Source organism: Acinonyx jubatus, chromosome C2, assembly GCF_027475565.1.
Source record: "Acinonyx jubatus isolate Ajub_Pintada_27869175 chromosome C2, VMU_Ajub_asm_v1.0, whole genome shotgun sequence".
NCBI classification, from domain to species: domain Eukaryota; kingdom Metazoa; phylum Chordata; class Mammalia; order Carnivora; family Felidae; genus Acinonyx; species Acinonyx jubatus.
Window position 1 is genome coordinate 150,620,395 of NC_069384.1, and position 20,073 is coordinate 150,640,467.

General features: G+C 51.5%; 1 protein-coding gene across 4 annotated transcripts in view; it reads right to left on the minus strand.

Moving 5' to 3' along the window:
• Window positions 1-20,073, minus strand: part of ITGA9 (integrin subunit alpha 9) — a 355,609-nt gene that overhangs the window by 72,199 nt on the left and 263,337 nt on the right. For all 4 annotated transcript variants that reach the window (XM_053221698.1, XM_053221699.1, XM_053221700.1 and 1 more), the window contains exons 21-23: window positions 13,025-13,114; window positions 10,741-10,849; window positions 5,734-5,841 (exon numbers count right to left, since the gene is read on the minus strand). In XM_053221698.1, coding sequence (XP_053077673.1) covers window positions 5,734-5,841; window positions 10,741-10,849; window positions 13,025-13,114 — 307 coding nt within the window. The remainder of the gene's footprint in view (window positions 1-5,733; window positions 5,842-10,740; window positions 10,850-13,024; window positions 13,115-20,073) is intronic.

Here is a 20,073-nt window from a genome sequence, read left to right on the forward strand (position 1 = left end):
CTGTAAACTGTCATGTCTGACTTTCTTCCATCTTGCATTTTTACAAGAGCCAAACCCCAAAGCCCCCACTTCCGGCATCAGGAAGCTGCACACACATAGGTTTTCAGTGTCAGCAAATAAAACTTGAATCCTGAGACAAACCTCCCATCCCTGTCCTTGAACTTCATACATTGTGAGTAAAACTTAACTCTGGAGTGGGACCACCACCCAAGTTCAAATGGTCGCCCCTTCATAAGCCATAATGCTTGTAACCTACGTGCTAACTTAGCTTCTCTGAGGCCCGTGCCCAGGGGCTCTGCTAAAAGGCTTGTCTGTGTAGACAGACTACACCAAAGTGAAAGCCGTTACATTTTCCAGGCCAATTCCCATCAAGCTGTATGAGAGGTTGTGTCCTCACTTCCAATAGGAACTTTCTCTAAGGAGCAAACGCTTGCCTCACAAGGGCTGTCTGGCCCACAGAAGCCACTGTCCACAGGTCATTTATTGGCAACATCCATGACGTGTGGTTTGACAGCCTCTGGTGGCAAGTGGCTTGGCCTTTCCCATTCCTAAGTCAGGAGAGATGGAGTGATCCACAAGTACACAGAAATGAGGCACCCCAGAAGGAATGATTAACTTACCAACTGTCACAGGAAATGACTTCCTATCACACTGCCCAGGTATCTGTCTGCAGTATGCTCTGGAGAAGGTGTAGAAAACCACTACCTTTGCCAATTTTGTATAAGACTAGGCACAGAGAACAGAGAATCAGATACTGCCTCCATTGTACACATACAACTGGTGACCTTTCCCTGTCTGGAAAGTTCTCCCCTTCGCTTGTTCTCCTGGTGAACAACCACACATCCTCTCAGCCCTGACTCAAAGAGTCTGCGTTTCCTTTGCCCTTCCCAAGGTGGGATTTGCACCTTTCTACCACGTGCCTGGGTCTGGGCATGCCTCCATGCATCTGGCACATGGTCTTGCAGTGACATTTCCTAGGTCAGTCTCCGGCAAGTCTGAATTTCCGGAAGTGCTGAGTGACTTATTCCTCTTAGCAGAGCCTGGCACATAATAGGTGCTTTTTCCGCCAGTGTCTGCAGAAGAAACCCAGAATGATTTATTGTTTGCCATGGTATAGATGTATGTATGTATGTATGTATTTATGAAAGAGAGAGGGAGTGTGCACACGTGTGAGTGGGGGGGAGGAGAGAGAGGGAGAGAGAGAGAGAGAGAGAGAGTCAGATGCTCAACCAACTACCCAGGCATCCCTGCAATGATTTTATTTTAGATGGTCCAGAGAAGTCTGGTGTTCTTTCCCTCTCACTCTCTATCATGGTTATTGCAACTTGGCTTCCTGATGGATACCATGCTCACCGCGGCTTACCCACATTTTTGCTGTGCTGTGAGAAGTCAGTGTGTCCCCACAGGGCACTGCACAACGCTGATGGGTGGGAGGCAGTGGAAATTAAGTCTTTCCTCGGACCACCACTGTGGCTCTATTTCTAAATAGAACACAAGCAGAGTGGAGGGGCTTAGAACATTTGCTACAAGGAAAGATCATGAACCACAGCTGGGAGTATGAAGGGGTCACGCTTCCTTAGGCTCCCTAGAAAAATCTCTCCCACATGAGCAAAGCCACACTCCACTCACAGCAGCTGGACCTTAAGAAACCCTCCGGGAAAACACAGAGTCTTTGGTGAAACCTAGAGGTAGGTCTGTCCTGCCCAGGGATCATAGCTCTAGCCCCCGACGGGCCTCAACGAATTACTATTTTTTAAGCCATTTTTTCATGTTTGTTTATTTATTTTTGAAAGAGAGAGCAGGGAGAGGCAGAGAGAGAGAGGGAGAGAGAGAGAGAATCCCAAACAGTGTCTGCACTGTCAGTGCGGAGCCTGATGTTGGGGCTCGATCTCACAAACTGTGAGATCGTGACCTGAGTTGAAATCAAGAGTCGGATGCTTAACCTATTGAGTCACCCAGATGCCCCTGAATCATTATTATTTTTTTTATGTTTCTTTATTTATTTTGAGAGATCGAGGAGGGGAGGGGCAGAGAGAAAGGGAAAGAGAATCTTAAGCAGGCTCCACGCCCAGCACACAGCCCATAAGTGGGGCTCAAACTCACGACTGTGAGATCGTGACCTGAGCCAAAATCAAGAGTCAGATGCTTAACCGACTGAGCCGCCCAGATGCTCCTGAATGAATTCTGAGCCAACAGCTGGAATCCTGTGCCACAGGCTCAGGGCCAGAGGTGGGGTGATGGCCCAGTGCCCATGGGGATGGCACGCCCACCCTTCGCATTCTACGTGGATGGCGACCACAGGCAAAACAGATACCGAGGGCAATGTTGGAAACAATCTGAGGGTCCCACGGGGTGTGGGGAGGGATGACGGAGGGCCCTCCCCCAAGAGGGCGCTTCGGTTGGCTTAACTGTAGCTGGCGGCTGGCCGCTCAGCCGTCCCAGGCTGGGAAATGGAGGTGGCCTGGGGAGGGGATGCCACCAGGCTGGAGAGTCACCTCCTGTGCGGTACAGGAAATGAGGGCCGGTTTCTCCCCAAACGGGTGAGTTCCACTCGCACCACGCCACCCAAACCTCCCAAATGAAAGCCCTACTCCACTTGCAGTCCAGGAGGGCCAACGCGGAGAACGCCATGAGTTTTAGGGGCCACACCTGCCCCAGGGAGCATTCTCGGGCTCTGCTGAGGAAGGGAGGGGCTGAAGCTGGGGACACGCTGAGCTTGCCTCAGAACAGGACGTCCTTGCTCTCAGCCCCGAGGGCTTCAGGGCAGAGGATGTCCTGCCCATCGGCCTCTGAAACAGGTACCCGGGGACCCTCACCTCATCACTGCATCGCCTTTACATTACCAGGGTCGTCGTAATCCAGCCCTGACTGTTCACGGGAACGAGGTGCTTCACTACCTGCTTAGCGAGGCCTGCCAGCGAGTTGGGTTTTCCATACCACGAAAAGGCCGTAAGCCTCTGACCACGGTTGGCGTGTCCAACGGGAGGCTTGGCCATCCTTGCAGATTCTGTTACAGACTTCGTGAAATTTCTAAATACGGCCTTGAGCACCCAACGGGTTTGCTTCTGAGGACTCCAACAGTGGAACGAGGCCAGCTGACACCACGTGGGCTTTTGAGCGTCCACTCAGCTACACTAACAGCCATGCAGTTCTGCAGACCTTCAGGAAAACCACGTCTCACGCCTCCCAGGCGAGCCAGCTATTTATAAATGTGTTCCAAAGTCCGTTCCAGTGGCTTCTCCTTGGTCCGACGATCAGTCAAGAGAAAGAGGGGTGTAGTTGGTTCTGAGATCCCCTCAGAAACTGAGTGACTTAAATTTCCTGTTTCGGTCAATAAATAATTCTGTCTATGAAGAAAAAAGTTCTCTCTGCCACCCTACAGACGTTTCTGCCGACAACTCTCAGGGCACGCTGAATAGGAAAACGCTCCTGGGCCCGGGGAACAGGTGGAGTGGTGGGTATGACTGATAATATTTAAGGGGGTAGACAAGAGCACGCGTGACCTTACGCCGGGTTCAAGCCACGGCACACCGCTGGGAAGGAACGTGGGCTCTTTTCTTCTGTGTCAGCAGAGCTCACAGACGTGGGCTCTTCACGGAACAGGAATGGAATATCGTGAGGGAAGGAAATGACCAAGCAGGCCACTCGGGACGGGGCGACCTGTTCTACGTTCGACGCTTCACACGGTCCGGGTTTTCAGGCCACAAGACCCAAGTGGACCGAGATGCCAGGTACTGCTGTCACCATCACATGACGCTTTCCACACCTGTGGGCAGCGTCTGCTTCAACTGTCGGCTCAGATGTGTGACATGTGGTGAGCCTTGCTACCCCAGTTTTCAAGCTCTCGGTGGAGAGGCCGTCCCTTCGTCTGGCTAGAGCTATGTCCCTCGCGTGCCCACGTGAAGAGCAATGATTCCGTGACTCTCTCAATGTGACGGCATGCCTTGACTCACTTGAGCATCCTGCCCCAGTCCTTCCCAGGAAGGGTCCCCCCTCACACCCAGCCACTTCAGACTGAATCAGCCTGAGGCAGTTTTGAACAGTATGGCTCTCTTCCCGAATTCATGCGGACAGAGTGAACAACTCTGTTTCAGACTGTAGATTTTTCTTTCAGCCCACAGATATTGGGCTGTATTGAGCATGTATTGGCTCACATTGAGCGTGTACTACATGCCAAGCATCGTACTAGGGTCTGGAGATATCGCAGTGAGCAGAGAGAAACGCTTGTCCTTATACTGTAGGGGGCCAGGAGGAGGCAGATAAACTGGTCAAACATGAAAACACATGGAATGTCAGCTGGTGACAAAGGTGACAGTGGAGTATGAGCAGGAAAAGGGCATGAGGACTGCCGGGACCAAGGCCGGCCAGGGAGGGTGTCACTGGGCAGGTGGTATTTGAGCACACAGCTGAAGGAGGTAAGCTGGAGGTCATGTGGCTCCCTGGGGGAAGGGTATCTGGGTAGAGGGAAGGTCAAGGGCAAGCTCTGGAGGTAGGAAAGTGTCTGCTGTGCTCTAGGACCAGCAAGGGACAGTGTGGCAGGAGTGGAGAGAGTGGTCAAAGAGGAGGAACTGAGGTCACAGAGCGACAGGAGACAGACTGTGGGCCAGCTGGGGTGCCGGAAGATTTGGGGGTGGGTAAGCCATTGGATTAAGACGACTGACCCACATTTTGGGAGGCTCGCTCTGCTGCTGGGCCAGGAACAGACTGCAGGGGGGCCCAGAAGGAAGCAGGGACACAAGTGAGGGGCTACTGCGATAACTGAAGACAGATGATGGTGCCTGCGAGTGGGGTGCTGGCAGCGGAGGTGTAACACGCGGTAACATTGTGTGAAGGTGGAGACATTAGAGTTGCTGGCAGATCAGAAGTGAAGTATGGGAAGAGAGGCGTCAAGGATGATCCAAGGTCTTTGATCTGAATAACTGGAGAGACTGAGCAGCCATTTGCTAAGATGGGGAAGGCTGTGGAAGCAGCAGATTTGGAAGGGGACCACTGAGAAGACCACAGTTTTGGAGAAGATTGAGATTCCTGTCAGGCATCTAGATAGAGATGGCCTGAAGGCAGTTAACCATTAAAGTCTGGATTTCATGGGAGAAGTCTGGGCTGGATGTCATCAGCACACATTGAATACAAAGCCACGAGTCGGGGTGAGGTCTCTGAGATTGACCCTGAGCCCTACAGATGTTGGGGGGATGAGGAGAAAAGCCAGTGAGAAAGGAGGAACCAAGGAGACAGTTTCAAGGAGGTGGGAGGGATGATCACATACTAGCTGTCAAACTTCCCCTTGAGATAAAATCGACAGTTGACATAGAATCAAGTAGAACTACACATTCTGTATATAAATGTCAGTTTCAATCTACATCTCTGTCTTAGGAACTAAGCCTTCATCCCCCAGGCCTCGGTGACCCCTTGAGAATCTTCATGAATGCTGTGGATCTTCCCCTCAGAAAAATGTAGCCTTAGCCACACCTAAGGTTGCCAGGAGTTTCCAGAACCAGAAAAGTCTATCCCAGAAGTCATGTTCATAATCAACCCTTCCCCATCCCCAGAGAGGTCTTATGGCATTAACCAAACTGTCCCAATGCAGAAATTCAGGTGTCGAGGGTCCCCGGCTTCTCCAGGTAGGTTTCTAAAGGTTGGAATGAGCTAAACTTTCTGGGTCCTCGGGGTAGAAGGCAAAATGTGAATGGGCTAGTTCGAATCTGAAGGCAACAGTGACAATAAGCGAGAACTCACCATCATCTCCTGGACATGAAACATTTCTGCACCTCCAGATGACAGTCGATTGGGGAAAGTGATACTGACAGATGACCCAGGAAGGGTGCTTGGCCCAGTATTATAGACCTGTGGGTGTGAGACACACACAGTGAATTTTAATAGAAATACAGATCTTCATTTCATGGCATGCAGTAGATACTCCCACAGAGACTGCAGGGTTTGGGATCTAAAAGGTCATGACTTCAAGTGATCTGAGATATTGAATAATGGCAGGTTTTAATGAAACAGAAATCCTCCTAATACACATTTTAAACCCCCCAAACTTCCAAATTACCTTATTCCCTTTCAGCATGTCTTTGTCTTCTTCCTGCTAAAAATTTTATTTCCTTTTATATACCTAGGAATTACTCATCGGCTATTACACTTGGTGGGAATATAAACATAGTCTAGTCCTGTGGTTCTTAAACTTTAACGTACATCAGAATAATCAGATGGGCTTGTTAAAACATATAATGGGGGAGAGTCGTGCCCAGAGTTTCTGCAGTAGATATGCTGGGGGGGGGGGTGTTGTTGGTGAGGGGGTTTACGGACTTCTAGTAAGTTCCCCGAAGATACTGACGCTACTGGCCCAGGAACTGTAGTTTCAGAAGCACTGATCTGGTCCAAGTCCTGCTTTTACAGTTTGAGGTAACAGAGAAGACGAAGTGAATTTTCCCCAAACCAAATGATGTAACTTACAGAAAGGGCTGTTCTTACTACACCATCCGGCTGATCAGGTTTCTCCATAACTTACAGCTAATCTCTTGCTAATCCTGTTTGAGGACATCTGTGTACCTCTTTTCTGCCCCAGCATTTGGTCCTGCAAAACTTTATCCTCCCCCCCCCCCCATAGTCCTCTCTGTTTTCTGTCTCCAGAATCGCATCATGTCCTAAAAATGAGAGGAAAGACAGTGGCCACAAAGAGACAGATAAGGGAAAGGGGATGGAGGAAAGGTCGAGAATGGAAGTCAAGGCAAAAATGGAGTATGAAGGAGAATAAAAAAGATGGATAGAGGTGTAGAGACAGAAGGTAGATTAGTGGTTGCCTGGGGCCGGGATACGAGAAATGCGGCAGGCAGAAGAATGGCCTCCCGAGACGTCCCTGTCCCCAAATCCAAGGAACCAAATCGTGAACACGCTTTATGGCAAGGGGGATCTAAGGTTGCTAATCAGTGTCCCTTAAAATGAAGAGAGTACGTTGGACTATCCAGGTGGGTGTAATGTAACCACAAGCGTCCTTATACAGGGAAGAGGGAGACGGTCAGAATCAGGGAGGTGAACTTTGAGAAAGACGCAGCTGGCCATTGCCGGCTTTGAAGATGAAGGGGACCATGAGTCAAAGAATGCAGCAGCCCGTAGAAGCCGGAAAAAGTAAGACAGATTTTCCCCTAGTGGCTTCAGAAAGGAACAGAGCCCTGCTGGCACCTTGATTTTTGCCCGATGAGACCCATTTTGAACTTCTGACCCTCTAGAACTGTACGGTAATACATTTATGTTGTTCTCAGCCACCGAGTTTGTGGTCATTTCTTACAGCGGCAACAGAAACGCCAACACGGGGAGTGACTGCTCAAGACCATGGAGCTCCTTTTCGGGGGGTGACGAAAACGGTCTAAAATTAGGTGACAGTGATGGTTGCACGACTCTGTAAACAAGCCAAAAATCCATAAACTGCACACTTTAAACGGGTGAACTTCACGGGAGAAAAACGGTATCTCGATAAAGGTGTTATTGCTTTAAAAAAAACCCAAAACATGGGTAGAATCAAGAGACAGAAGCAGCTAAAGGCTGCTCTGGGGCCTGGGGACTAGAGACAGAACTCGGGGATTCAAGGCGTCTCTGAAGTTGGGGTCAGAAGGGCAGAGCCGGGAGGGGAAGGGAAATCTGGCCAGGTCTGCAGACACCGACAGGACGTCTCAGGATCGAGCTCCAGCCAGCTCGTCCCTAGAAAACCGCGTGCTCATTGTTTCTGCAGTAGTTGGTTCTGCTTCAAAGCGCAGGGACATGACGGAGGGGAGGAGCAGTCCTTGCCAGCTCTTGATTCCAAAAGAACAAAATCCACCAAAGACAACCGCCCCAAGACGCAAGAAAAGGAAGGAGTATCTAACCACAACTGAAGGAACGAATTGGAAGTGAAACATGAGCGCGCAGAATTGGAAAGACAATTATTGACTTGTCTGACGGAATCCCGACGAAAAGCATGAGGCAGGGGGGTGGGGCGGGGGGAGAGAAAGAAGAAAGTGGTTTTGCTCTGTGCTAGTTCACTCACTACCGCAGGACGGGTGAGAGGGCCCCGTGTTACCACGGTTATTTTTTAACGAACGCCTTAAGCTTGGATTCTCCGCCAATGTTCTCGTGCGGCAGATGTGTTCTTTTCCACCATTATTTTTCAGGTGAGAAAAATGATGAACGCTCAATGAAAAAAAGACAGCCTATCAGGGCTCAACAGATGATTGTGTTCCTGTTAAGAAAAGTTTGATGGAAGGCAGAAGGCAGGCCCAAGGCTAGTATTTCTGCCTTTCACCTGTCTGCATCTGCAGTGAAGTCTTTAAACAATTAGTAGCTTGTTGAATAGCAGCTTTGGAAAAGACAGAAAGACCACGCTATAAGGAAAGTCTTATGCCCTTCCTCAGGAGCGATGCTTCCAGAATAAGGAAATACGGAACAGATTTATCCACATTCCTGATCTTACCCTCCCCCACTAGCTCCGTTCCTTGGTCATTAGGACCATCAGCCTGGTCGGTGGCCTTCCTACGTTTCAGTCATAATAGTGACGATTAGATCAGAAAGATGAGTCACCAGAGCACCCTCAAGGGAACTGTCAGCTTTGCTGACACAAGAGGATCGCCTTCTAATCGACGACACACGCTATCCATGTTTCGGACTCAGTCAGCTCCCCTAATCCTGAACGGAGTGCCGTGTACTTCCTCAGGCAACTGCTAATCAAGAGATTTATCTAAGGGGCATGGCCCGGCCACTCGTTCCTGGCCCCCTTCTCCAGCCTGTATCCTATGTCAGGTCAGATGTGAAGAAAGCTTTTTGCTTGAATACCAGACTTTAAGCTCCCTGCAAAAATGCCTTCAGAGAAACACGACTTAACCGCATGCCCTCAGATGCATTGATCTTTCTTTCCTTCTTTCATTTTGGAGGGTGATAAGAACATTTTTGGATCTTCAGTAAAACTCCGACTCTTGTCTTCTCTCTTAACACCTATACCCTCTTCATGAATGGCGTGTGTCACGTGAACCCTTCTGAATCATTTTCTGGACTATCTTTTGTTGTAAGACACCTCCAAAACTTACTGCTAAGAGTGGGTAAGTAATTAAAGTGATTTAAGTGAACGAAATCACTCCATCTGGTCTTTATCTGTTTTCTATCCAATTACAAAAAGCAATGGAGAAAAATAAACTAATTCTGAGAAGCAATTCAGAAACACAGAGGTCCTACTCACAGCAATCACTGTGAGACTTCGAAAGCAGGTCTAACCCCATCTTCCCCTTTTCCCTGGAAACTAAGCACAGGGTGTGACAGTTAGGGGCTTAGCTGGTCAGGAAGCACCTCCTCTCTGAGCTGGGAACATGCGTCCCTCATCACAGTTTTAGAGGTCTCTTGCCTGGGACAACACTTTAGAGAGAGGAAGACCATTGTTTGGGAGATCCCACAAATGTTTCACCGCCTCGTTCTCTGGACCCACACCCCATGATTATTTCTCATCCCTTCAGTCCACCTAGGAGTGGCCACGGGGAAAGAAAACAGTAATTATTGGTCATGGCAGTCGATGCCAGGCCGGAAAACCATCTTCTCCATGGGGACGAACGGGTAGAGGCCGGGGGCAGCTCTAGGAGCTGGAATGGAGAGATGTGGGGTGTAGGTTCCAGCGCACCATGGGCCAGCCAGGTTCATCTCCCTTCACTTCATCCACAGCTCCTGGCAGGGGGCTTGGCCACACAGGGTTGTCCCGTCAGAGCCTGACCAGTGTTCGCCAACTGAGGAGAATGGACTGGATGAGGCCGAGGTCCCTCTAGCTTAACACACAAAGATGTTCATGTTGAACAGTGCTGGCCTGAGAATTTACACTTCACAATGAGGGTCGGCAAACTGGCCTGTAGGCCAAATCTGGCCTGCCACCTGTTTTTGGCATGGGCTGCAAGCTAAGAATGGTTTTACACTTTCAAATAGTTGGGAAATATATATATATATATGTGTATATATATATATATATATATATATATATATATATATATATACACACACACACACACACACACACACACACACACACACACACACATACAGACAGACACTGCGTGGCCCACAAAGCCTAAAATCCTTACCTGCTGGCCCCTGGCAGAAGATGTTTGCCCACCCTGGTCTAGAGAAGGAATGGTGATCCTTATGATGTCCAGGGTCCACACCGGGTGGACCTGCTGAAAATGGTGCTTCTATGACCAGGGAGAGCCAGCCACGGCTCCGTGAGGGAGCAGCACGCTGCTTCCCGCGGGAGCTTACGCATTCTCACACCACTTTGCTATTGGAAGATTGCACTTGTGAATGGCTGTCCCTGTCCCTTCAGGCCGAGTCAGCATGAAGAACCCCAGGAAAAAGGGGACAAAGCAAATGCATGAGGCTGCCCTCCCCATAAGCTGAATAATGATGGAGAACTCAAAGGGATCCTTTGGGGCCAGTTGGGTTGGGATGCTGGCCAGAGGCCTTCTTGGGGAAAGCTGGGGTTTATCACACAGTTCTCCTTCCAAGTGTTGAAAAGCAGAGGGGTCTATACAGCAGACAGGGAAGGGATTAATTCTGCGTGGTTACGGGAAACACCCCCCCCCCTCCCCCGGCCACACACACACTACACTCTAGCCAAGCAGGCTGGGACAATTTCTCCTGGAAAGAGCCTAGTTCTTTAGCTGCTTTTCAGTAGAAGATCCATCTCATGGGCCCTTCCGTGGGCCCTCAGTGACAGAGACCGTCTCCAGGGGTGGGTACCTGAAGGGTGATGTTGAGGGGCTGAAAGTGACACTCCATGTCATCCAGCTGAATGAAGTTGGATGCATCCACAGACTCGCCGTACACAAAGGAGGTTGGAGACATGATTCTGAAAGAGGAAAGCATTTAATCCGTCACCGTAAACCTCGGTCAAGCAATCCATGGTCACAGTTGTCCTGAGAACCCAAACCTCTGTCTCTATTTAATCTAGAACCTTGCTCCCTCCAGTGTCTTCACCAAACCCTTCCCTTCTGGAATTGTTACTTCTTTTTCCTATAAAAGGACACGGCCAGATTTATGTTTTCCTAAACAGAAGCTTCCAGGAATGTCTTGTTTTGTATTAAATCAATAGACTACACATACAAATATGTACTGAGATTACATTTCTAAAAGGAAGACGACGACAATAGTAGCTTTGAGTTCAGCTGTTTGTTGTTTTTTTTTAAAAACTGGATCACAAAATTATACATGTTCTGTTTTATCATTTGAAAAACATTTTGGGGATTGAGGAATAACACGACAAGCTTTTAAGAAATAAATATAAATGAATTATGTATCTGGCGTCCTACACCCCACTCCGACAGATTCATTAAAACAACTTAAATGTCAGACTACCAAAACCACGAGAAATTAGGTATTAAAAGCCGAGTCTGTTCAATGATAGCATTTTTCTTCAGACTTCAAACAGTGGCTATTTAAGATGCGGTTAAGAATTCGAGCTCAGTTTGTAGCGATGCTTTCCACATTGCCCATGTGAACAAAATTGAGACGAAACCAAGCTCGGACTCACTTGAATTCCGAGACAAATCACGGATTCTAGATGACATTCTAGAAGCCACTCACTTGCCCAGACACGGTAACGTAAGATTTCTGGTACCAAACCTGAACGGACAGCAATTCATCTACTTCCAACGTACATGTATTATTTTAGAAATGTAGTGAGTTTCTGGAGTTATCAAATGGCAAGAACTGATTCCTTTAAACTAGCCTTGTTTTACGTTCCTGGAAAGGTCAGAGGTTGACTCGTGTGTGTGTGTGTGTGTGTGTGTGTGTGTGTGTGTGTGTGTGTGTGTAACTGATGGCTTCAGTGGGGGCTGTTAACGCCTCTACAATGAGGCCTCCTAGGGCCTGACAACAGGATCCAGTGTTTTCTCTTCCTCCCCAAGGGCAGGGCTTGGTTCAGGCCATATTCTCACCGTGCCTCTGATGAGGCAAGTAAATAAACCGCACATGGTTAAAAATAGAACAGAGGCAGATCTATGCTAACTTGCAAATATATTCCTCTGATGCCTCCTGTCTCAAAGACTTGACAAAAACGCCCAGAGTGCAAGCACGCCCAGAGGCTCGTTGCAGGCACCCAGCGGCATGCGAACTCTTGCAGAATGGCCCTTCTGCAATGCGTTAACGCTTCAGCTTCTAGCCAAGGCCGGGACCCAGAAGCACTTGAGAAGTGAAAAATGAGAAACTCTGAACCTCTAGAAAGTTCAGCTTGCATCGGGGCAGGGGTTCAGTGGGTCCTCATTTGATCTACACTTAATTGTGCAAATCCTTTTTCCACTATCAAAGAGGTATGTGCTCTGTTTTCTGAAGCCAGAAGCAGGAACTGAGTTCTCATTTTTCCAGGCCTGGGCTTTGGCTGAAAACCACCCGGGTTGCTTTGCGTCCCTGCAGCCTGCGGCCTGCAGCCCTGCCTTCCAACGCCAGCAACGCTGAGTGGCTGTGGACTTCCCCCTGGGCAGACGCCGTGCCCATTGGATTAGTTCCCTGCCCATTCCGGACCACCACAGACGTCGGGCAGGGCCACCGCAGGCTCTGCAGAAGGGGTTAACAGAAACATGCAAAGCCAGCGCTGACTGTGAAGCTGATCGGAAAGGTGGACCTTTCTGCAAGCCAGCCAGGGTCGTTGGGACACATCTGGCTGTAACCTCCGGCCCAGCGGCGTTCGGCTGAGATTTGAATCCCAGACATCATGACCCCCTGGAGGGGTGGGTGCCGGGAAAACACGCACATTAAGGTGTACAGAACGCTCAAAGAAATTATGGGGCTTCACCTTGCCGTCCAACTTCTTGTGTTACCCAGCAGGTGGGTGGGTAGCTGGGAAAGAGGAGAAAACAAGGAGGGAGGAGGGCACGGGCCAGTAGCTCTAGCTTTTGCCCTGCATTTGAAAGCTGGGAAGAAGTGGGACCGGCAGGGCCCCGGACTCGCGGCTACTCATGCAAATACAAGCAAGGGCCGGTGTGCCACCGCGGGGTCCCCCTGTGTTTTGGCCGGCCTGGCTACTCACCCAGTGATGGACGTGTCCACCTCGTGCATCAGCGGCACCGTCAGCGTGAGGGTGTTGTCATGCAGGGACTCGGAGCGCTCCACGTTGCCACTGCGCGGGAGGGAGAGGGGTGAGTGCCGGTCAGTGCTAGCTACCCGGCAGCAGGCTTGTTTGTTCCGAGTTAGACCTCAGTCCGTCACCCTCCGAGGGCTGACTGTGCACCTTACGTGTCCTCAGTTCTGTTTCCGGTCCGTGTACAGAGTCACGGTGGGCACTGTGTTGTCCCGGTTGCGATCCCCTTCCCAAGATGTGAGTACAGGTAGTGTGTCGGGGAGGTGACCCCCGGAGACACCAGTTGGGAGTGGAGGAGGGAGACAGGGAAGGGAAGGAAGACGAAGAAGGCACACGGGGCAGGCGGTCGGCTCTGTACTGGGGTTGGTCTGGCTACGGGCATCTGGGAGGCAGCGTGGAACACACAGCTCGTCTTCCCAGGGAGGTGGGTCTTTGTCCACGGACTCCTGAGACCCGCCACTCGGGGGACAGGGAGCATGCATTTCCTGGCACCTGCCCCACGCACCCAAGTGAGCAGGCTCTGGCCAGAGAAAGCCTCGGCAGAGGGGCAGGTGCGGGGAGCTGAAAGCTGGCCGGTGGGTGCAGGGGCAAGGGGAGTGCTGAACGCTTATGGCGGGACACTGCCAGCGCATGCGACTTCTGTAAGTGCTTGTTCCGCGAGCGGCGGGCCGGCAAGGTGCGGGCACTGCCGCTGGGAAAGGGTCTGCTGGACTTGAGCAGCTGCTGCCCAGCTGGGGGCCTCACCCACCAGCCATGGAGCCGAGCAGCCGAGCCCGGGAGAGAGGCCCTGGCCAATCCTGTCATGAGAAAGATCACGGGGGCTCCCTCTGGAGACTTCTGGCTGTGGCATGTCCACATACAGGTGTCCCCTTTGGAGTGAGAAAGGGGAATGTTGTGAGGTCTTTCTGGAAAGGGGAGGGCAAGGAGGCTGATGCTGTTGGGTGGCCGCTTTGTGCCAGGCATATTGCACAGCATGATCTCACTGGGTCCTAAGAGGAACCCCGGAAGGGATTACCCACCTCTGACAGGTAAGGAGCAGCTCAGACAGATTAGGGAGCTTGCCCAAAGGGACCCAGAGCAAACCAGGTCAGTCTGACTCCCAAACGAGGGCTTTTCCATCGCGATTCCTCCTCCAAATCTGATAGGAGATTTGGGAGGTTGTGGAGAGGGAGGAAGAAGAGGAGGAGAGGGAGAGAGAAGACGGGACTTGCTTTTACTATTTTGTTACATTTCCCAGATGATGGGTTCCACCACATGGCCTGAGTGTGGGACCCCGGCTGGAAGCCAAGCTCATCTTCCAGGGGTGGAATGCAGTAGCCCGGAGCCCTGCTGAGGTTTGGGCACGGCTCACTGGATCGCTCCCCACCACCCCCATTCCCTGAGGCAGGCAGAGTTCCTGCCTGCTCCCTGCCCTCCTTCCGCCCCCACTGCCTTCCTCTCCCACCAGCAAGTGCTAAAGGCAACAATACTTAAATAGCAGCCCACATCCCCACTCCCTCTTTCTCCTATTGTTCTGAAACAATGGTGCTCTGTGACTCTGACCCCCGGCTCTTCATCCGTCTTCCGCATATGGGGTGACATCCATCACTCAGAGGGCAGCCAGTCTGATGAAGCCGGATTGTCAGGTGTCCACCTGGCCTCTCCTTCCGGGGGGGGGGGGGCAATAAAAGCCTTAGAATCACTGCTAGAGGCCCACCAGGCTGCAGAATGGATGGGACAGTCACGCCCCGGCCTGCCCCCTCCCCACACCCGGCATCCTGCCAGGTCTGAGTAATGGGTTCCTGAAGGAAGCCCCACCCCTTGCCCTACCAATTGTGCAGCCACCTGTGGCTGCTGGCCGCTCGGGCCCAACGGGTCTCATCTGTCATCGAGTGACTGCTCCAGACCGACTGAAGTTGAAAAGTTGAGATACAGAGGCCAGACATCAAAAGGCTTCCGGTCACTCTGCAAGCTCGTGACTTGGGATGCTTTCCCAGGGTCTGCAGAGCCAGGCTGCTGAGAGAGCTCTGGAGGACTGTTTAGCCTCAACTTTATGTCCTCCTAAATCCACAAGTAGGCAGGAGATCTTCAAAGGGTGGCGACGGGGAGGACTGAACGATTGATATTTTAACTGTGGCTTTCAAGATAAGGGGCTTTAGGGATCTTTCAGTCATAGCAGGGAGTCAAGAGCGGAGGCCGCCCTCTGGGGCAGTGAGACCAGCTTTCCCACCATCTGGCAAGAAACAGTGCCGGCTGATATTCCGCTGCATGTTTAACATATAATACAGCTTCCTTAACGTTTGTGATTCAAAGGCTAGAAGATTCTATTTCAATTACGTAAGCTGCCACTACTACGTGTCCCCTGATGCGATGTAGCAGTATTAATGCACAAAAGGGGGTGTTCTTGATTTTAGTAAGTTATTAGCATGATTTCTTATGTGCCCAGCACTGCATTGAGATGTAGTACCCGCTTAATAGGTGTTTGCTGAGTGGAAATGTGCCCAGTCTAGAGGCAGGGACCCCGGATAGTGGTTCTCAGCCTTGGCTGCTTCTTAGAATCACCTGATGAGACTATTTCAAGCTGCCGAAGCTCAGATCTCATGCAGACCAATAGACCCGAATTTCTGGTCCGTTGGTAGCTTTGAAAGCCCCCTGGGGTGATTCCAATGGGCACAGCTGGAGTCTACGGACATGTGATTCTAACAGATAGAGTTTTCACCGGGGTGCCCGGGGCTCTCCTTCTCTGACCACTGATTAGCTCTGGGTGGGGTTGGAAGGCAGGTGGAGTTTCCTCTTTTTAACCAGGGAAGTCGCTTCCAATGTCATTTATTTCCTGCCCAGGAATATCGACTGTCCCAGGTGGAGAGGGACGGAGAGTGCACCCTGATGGGTCTGCCCGACCACAGGGTTTTCTGTGGATCCAAGACTCAGCAGGAGAATGAGAATTTCCAGGTTTGATCGGCCATTTGCCTCCTTTTATTAAATTCAACGATCTCGTGCTCTGTGGGCAAACTGTGGCACGCGTCACTGCCCGCTTCAAACACTTTCTGCCTTTGGGATGGAGGGCGGACTTCCTGAGCTACATGGGCCTTCTGTGGCCCAGCCGGATCTCTTCCGTCAGTTGTCTTCCCCAGCCTTCCCCAGAGATGGCTCACGAACCCCCCTATTCCCTGCAATGCCCACCACCCGCATGGGTCTTAGGCTCTCCTGTGTGAGCTCTCGACGCCGTGCCTCTGCGTCCTCAGCCTGAAAACACACTCTTCTGGTAAATGCCATCCCCCGGGGAAGCCATTCTGGGTTCTAGCGATGGGAACAGAGTCCATCTTCTCTATGCTTTGTATGCAGTTCTGTTAGGTCGCAGTCACGTTTTAGGTGGCCGGGAACCGTGTGATCTTCAAACAGTACTCATGGGAAATAACCAAGTCTCACACAAGCCCGAAGCTCGCAAGCCCCGCCAATGGTCATCGGCGTCGAAACGCTAGTAGCCCGTGGCGCGGTCCCCCCTTGCCAGGCTAGAAGGTTCTGCAGCATTTCGGGGCTTGCTGGGCTGGCTGTGAACAATCACGGCTGTTGGTATCGACGTCTACTTTTTACATGCGCTTAGTGTTTGTTCACCACGTCTGACTAGTGCTGAACCGAAGGCCAAAGAGTCATTGCCTCTGGAGCGGATGTCGGACACGAAAACGCGAGGGAAAGAGAGCCAAATAAACACTGTGACATGCGGCGCTCTTGGTTTTAGGAGAGAGAACATTCTCCGAAATGTTAGTGATAATGCTTTAAAAAAAAAAAAGAAAGAAAGAAAAGAAAGAAAGAAAATACAGAAAGCGGCACTGAAGCCAAAAGAGGCGACCGTGGTTGTGGATGGAGGGGCTCTGAAAATGTAAGCTTCTGGCATCCAGTCGTTCCCAAGGGAAAGTGAATCCGAATGTTGTGAGCTTTAAATAACACGGAGACTGAGGAAGGCCTCAAAGGAAAACAAAAGCGAAGGGCAGTGGGAGATACAATCAGGGCTTCTTTGTGTCTGCATCTCACCGGATGTGCCTGCTGGTCTGTGCTTGTTGGGGACCGACCTGAGCTTCCCAAACCAGCGGCTAGAGATGGAGATGGGATACCTGAGGGCAAAGCCATTAGTGAGGGGCCCGGCATGGACTGCAGAGAATGGAAAGACTAAGGGCTTGGGAAGGATCTCAGTCCGAGACTCTGGGGAATTGGTGCGTCTGTGAAAATTCAACAATCCCTGGGGGGGTGGGGGGTGGGTGATAGTGTGTTCGCTCCGATGCATGGTTTGGCTGGGGTATAAAAGATGCCAAGATTCAGAGGAAAGCACCAGACCAGGATTTCCTACGGTCGGGGGCAAAAAATCCAAGCTGAAACGTCAAGGACGGACTAGCGGAGAAAGGAGGATTTCTGGAGAAACAGCTTTTAGAGGGAAGTGCTCGTGAGGGCAGGGTGTCTGCCCTTTCAGGCTTCAGGGCACCTTGATCAGCACAGGGTGCTGTGGGGCGGGGGATGGGGTGCATCCCCAGAGAATGTAGGGGAAGGCGTCTGGCTTTCCCTCTCCTGGCCCAGTGAAGAGAGAGGGGCCTGAAGAATCCAGAGACCAGCAGGGCTGAGGCTACTGAGTAAGGACTCTGTGTGAGAGCCCGTGTGGGGTCCCCTTTGGTCCCGTCCCTGAGGGTAGCCTCAGCTGAACGGGTCTCTAGCTGTGGACAGGCTGAGGTTGGAGGATATGAGGAGGGAGAGCAGCTGAGAACCCGGAGCAGGGGGCTGGCTGTGCAAAGGCAAGAGTTAGCTTGCAAACACCCCTGCGGCCGGGGGAGTGCAGACACCAGCACCTGTTAAGGGACGGACACTTTTCCTGCTTCACACACACCTCCCAGAAGCCCTGCTGCGAGCCTGGGGGGCTCAGGAACTCTCCCAGGGAAAGAGGGGGCAGGAGCAGCATCCCTGGAGGAAAGCAAGACCATTCCCGAGAGAGACAGAGACAGAGACAGAGAGAGAAAGAGAGAGAGAGAGAGAGACAGAGAGAGAGACAGAGAGAGAGAGAGGCAGGTAGGTTTCCCTTCTGCCGCTTGCCCACCCTAAGGGGCGAGAGCCTTCACTTTAAATCAAATTTTGATTATTTCAAGGGACACCTTAATCACAGGTTTGTGAATCTGCTGTGAGGCTTGAAGTGACTGAGACCTCAGAATGCACAGGACTGTCCTGGACCCCCTCCTAGGACAGCCAAAGAACCAACCCCCCCCCCCCCCCCGAGTGGGCTTAAAGAGAGTACAGGACAAAAAGAAGATGCTTTAGGACTGCCGGCGAATGCGTCCCGCTTGCTGGATGAATCCCGCTGTCTCCTGGTCTCTCGCTGACGTTACGCAGTCATTTGCTCATTATCTGTCCCCCTGCTACCAGCCCACTGGTTCCCCAACAGGAGGGGCTGTGCCAGTGTCTTACGCAGCACACTGGCTTGTGGGAAGTGCTCGGACATTTGCAGACTGAAGGGGTGAAGCGTGCCTGCCCTCGCTAGTTCCTCTCTCCTCCCCAGTAGGAAGCTGTGTGTCTGCCTCCAACTCTAGACCGGAGCCTTCTTGAGACGGTTTGGGATGCAAGACTCCCCCTCACTCATCCAGGATCCCTCTCAGCCCCAGCTCGGTCCTTTGCCCATGACAGCCACTTGGCGATCGTGCACGGGGGGTGGGCAGATGGTCCCAAGCATGACTCTTGCTGTATCTGGGGGCCGGAGACGTGGCTGAGCCGGTGCCTGTTATCCCGTGCGGCACGTCGCCCCTGAGCTGGCCCCAACGGGGCTCATTTGAAGAGTCCAGGACATGTCATTCTCTAGAATTGTCATTCTCAGCTCCCGAGGGCATTCTCCTCATAGGAAGGCTTGGGTTAGTTTCATGAAGCTGAGCTTGCTGCCTCCCTCTGCACCCCAGATCCTGCAGATTTTCAGGTCGGAACCCTGTGCCAATAACCTTGTGACTCCACAGAGCATCTTTCCCTGGTTGACTTTCGGTCCTTGACCGCTCACTCGGTGTCTGGCCTTCCGACTTCCTGGCCTCTATTAATCATGCAGGTTCTTCGTTTTGTTTTCTCACCTTTTTCAGTGGTCCTTGCCTGACCTTGGCCTTCAGGGCGTTTGGTTCAGATCTCCAGACCACCTCCAGGATGGACTTAGGACTCGTGGCATGAAAGTTTGTTTGGAGGTTAAGGCAGCTATAGATAAGACATGATAACTGAACGCAATGCGTGCTCCTTGACCGGACTGCGGACCAGTGAAAAGTGACTGAAGAGTCACTGGGACGACTGGGACAACTGGAACACAGACTGTAGATAACAGCATTGTATCAGCAGTCAAATTTCCTGAATTTGCTAACTCTGTGGTTATTTAAGAGAATGGCTTCCTTTAAGGACGTGCACCCTGAGGTACTTACGGGAGGGAGGCATGACTTCTGCAACTTACTTCCAGATGATTAAGAAACACACACACACACACACACACACACACACACAGAATGAGAAAGCAAATGGAGCAAAGTGTGGCCGCCGGGTGATGCTGGGCAAAGGCTATGTGGGAGTTCCTTGAATTACACTTGGCAACATTTCCGGTGAGTTTAAAAAATCATTTCCAGAGAAAGAAAATTCAAATCACAAAGGTATAGGCTTGGGTGTCTACCCTACGGCTCAATCGAAGCTTTTTTTTTTTCCCTATTCACCCACCTAAATACCTCTCCGTCCATCCCAGCTGTCAGCCGACTGCTACCCCGATGGCGCTTCAAGGTGCGCGTGGGTCCTGGCTTGTGGAGGCAGCTGACAACCCCCAAGGCCCTTGGGGCTCGAGGATACATTGCAGAGAGAGGGGCGGGAGCACCGTGCGGAGGGCAGGAGCCGCCCTGCATCGTCCCCTCGCCCTCACTATCGGCCCACAGGTTTTCCAGGACAAGCTCTCTCTTGTGGAGTAGGTCTCGGGGCCTCTGACCACGGGCTCGGCCAGGCCCTCCGACTGCAGGGCCCTCTCCCCACATCAG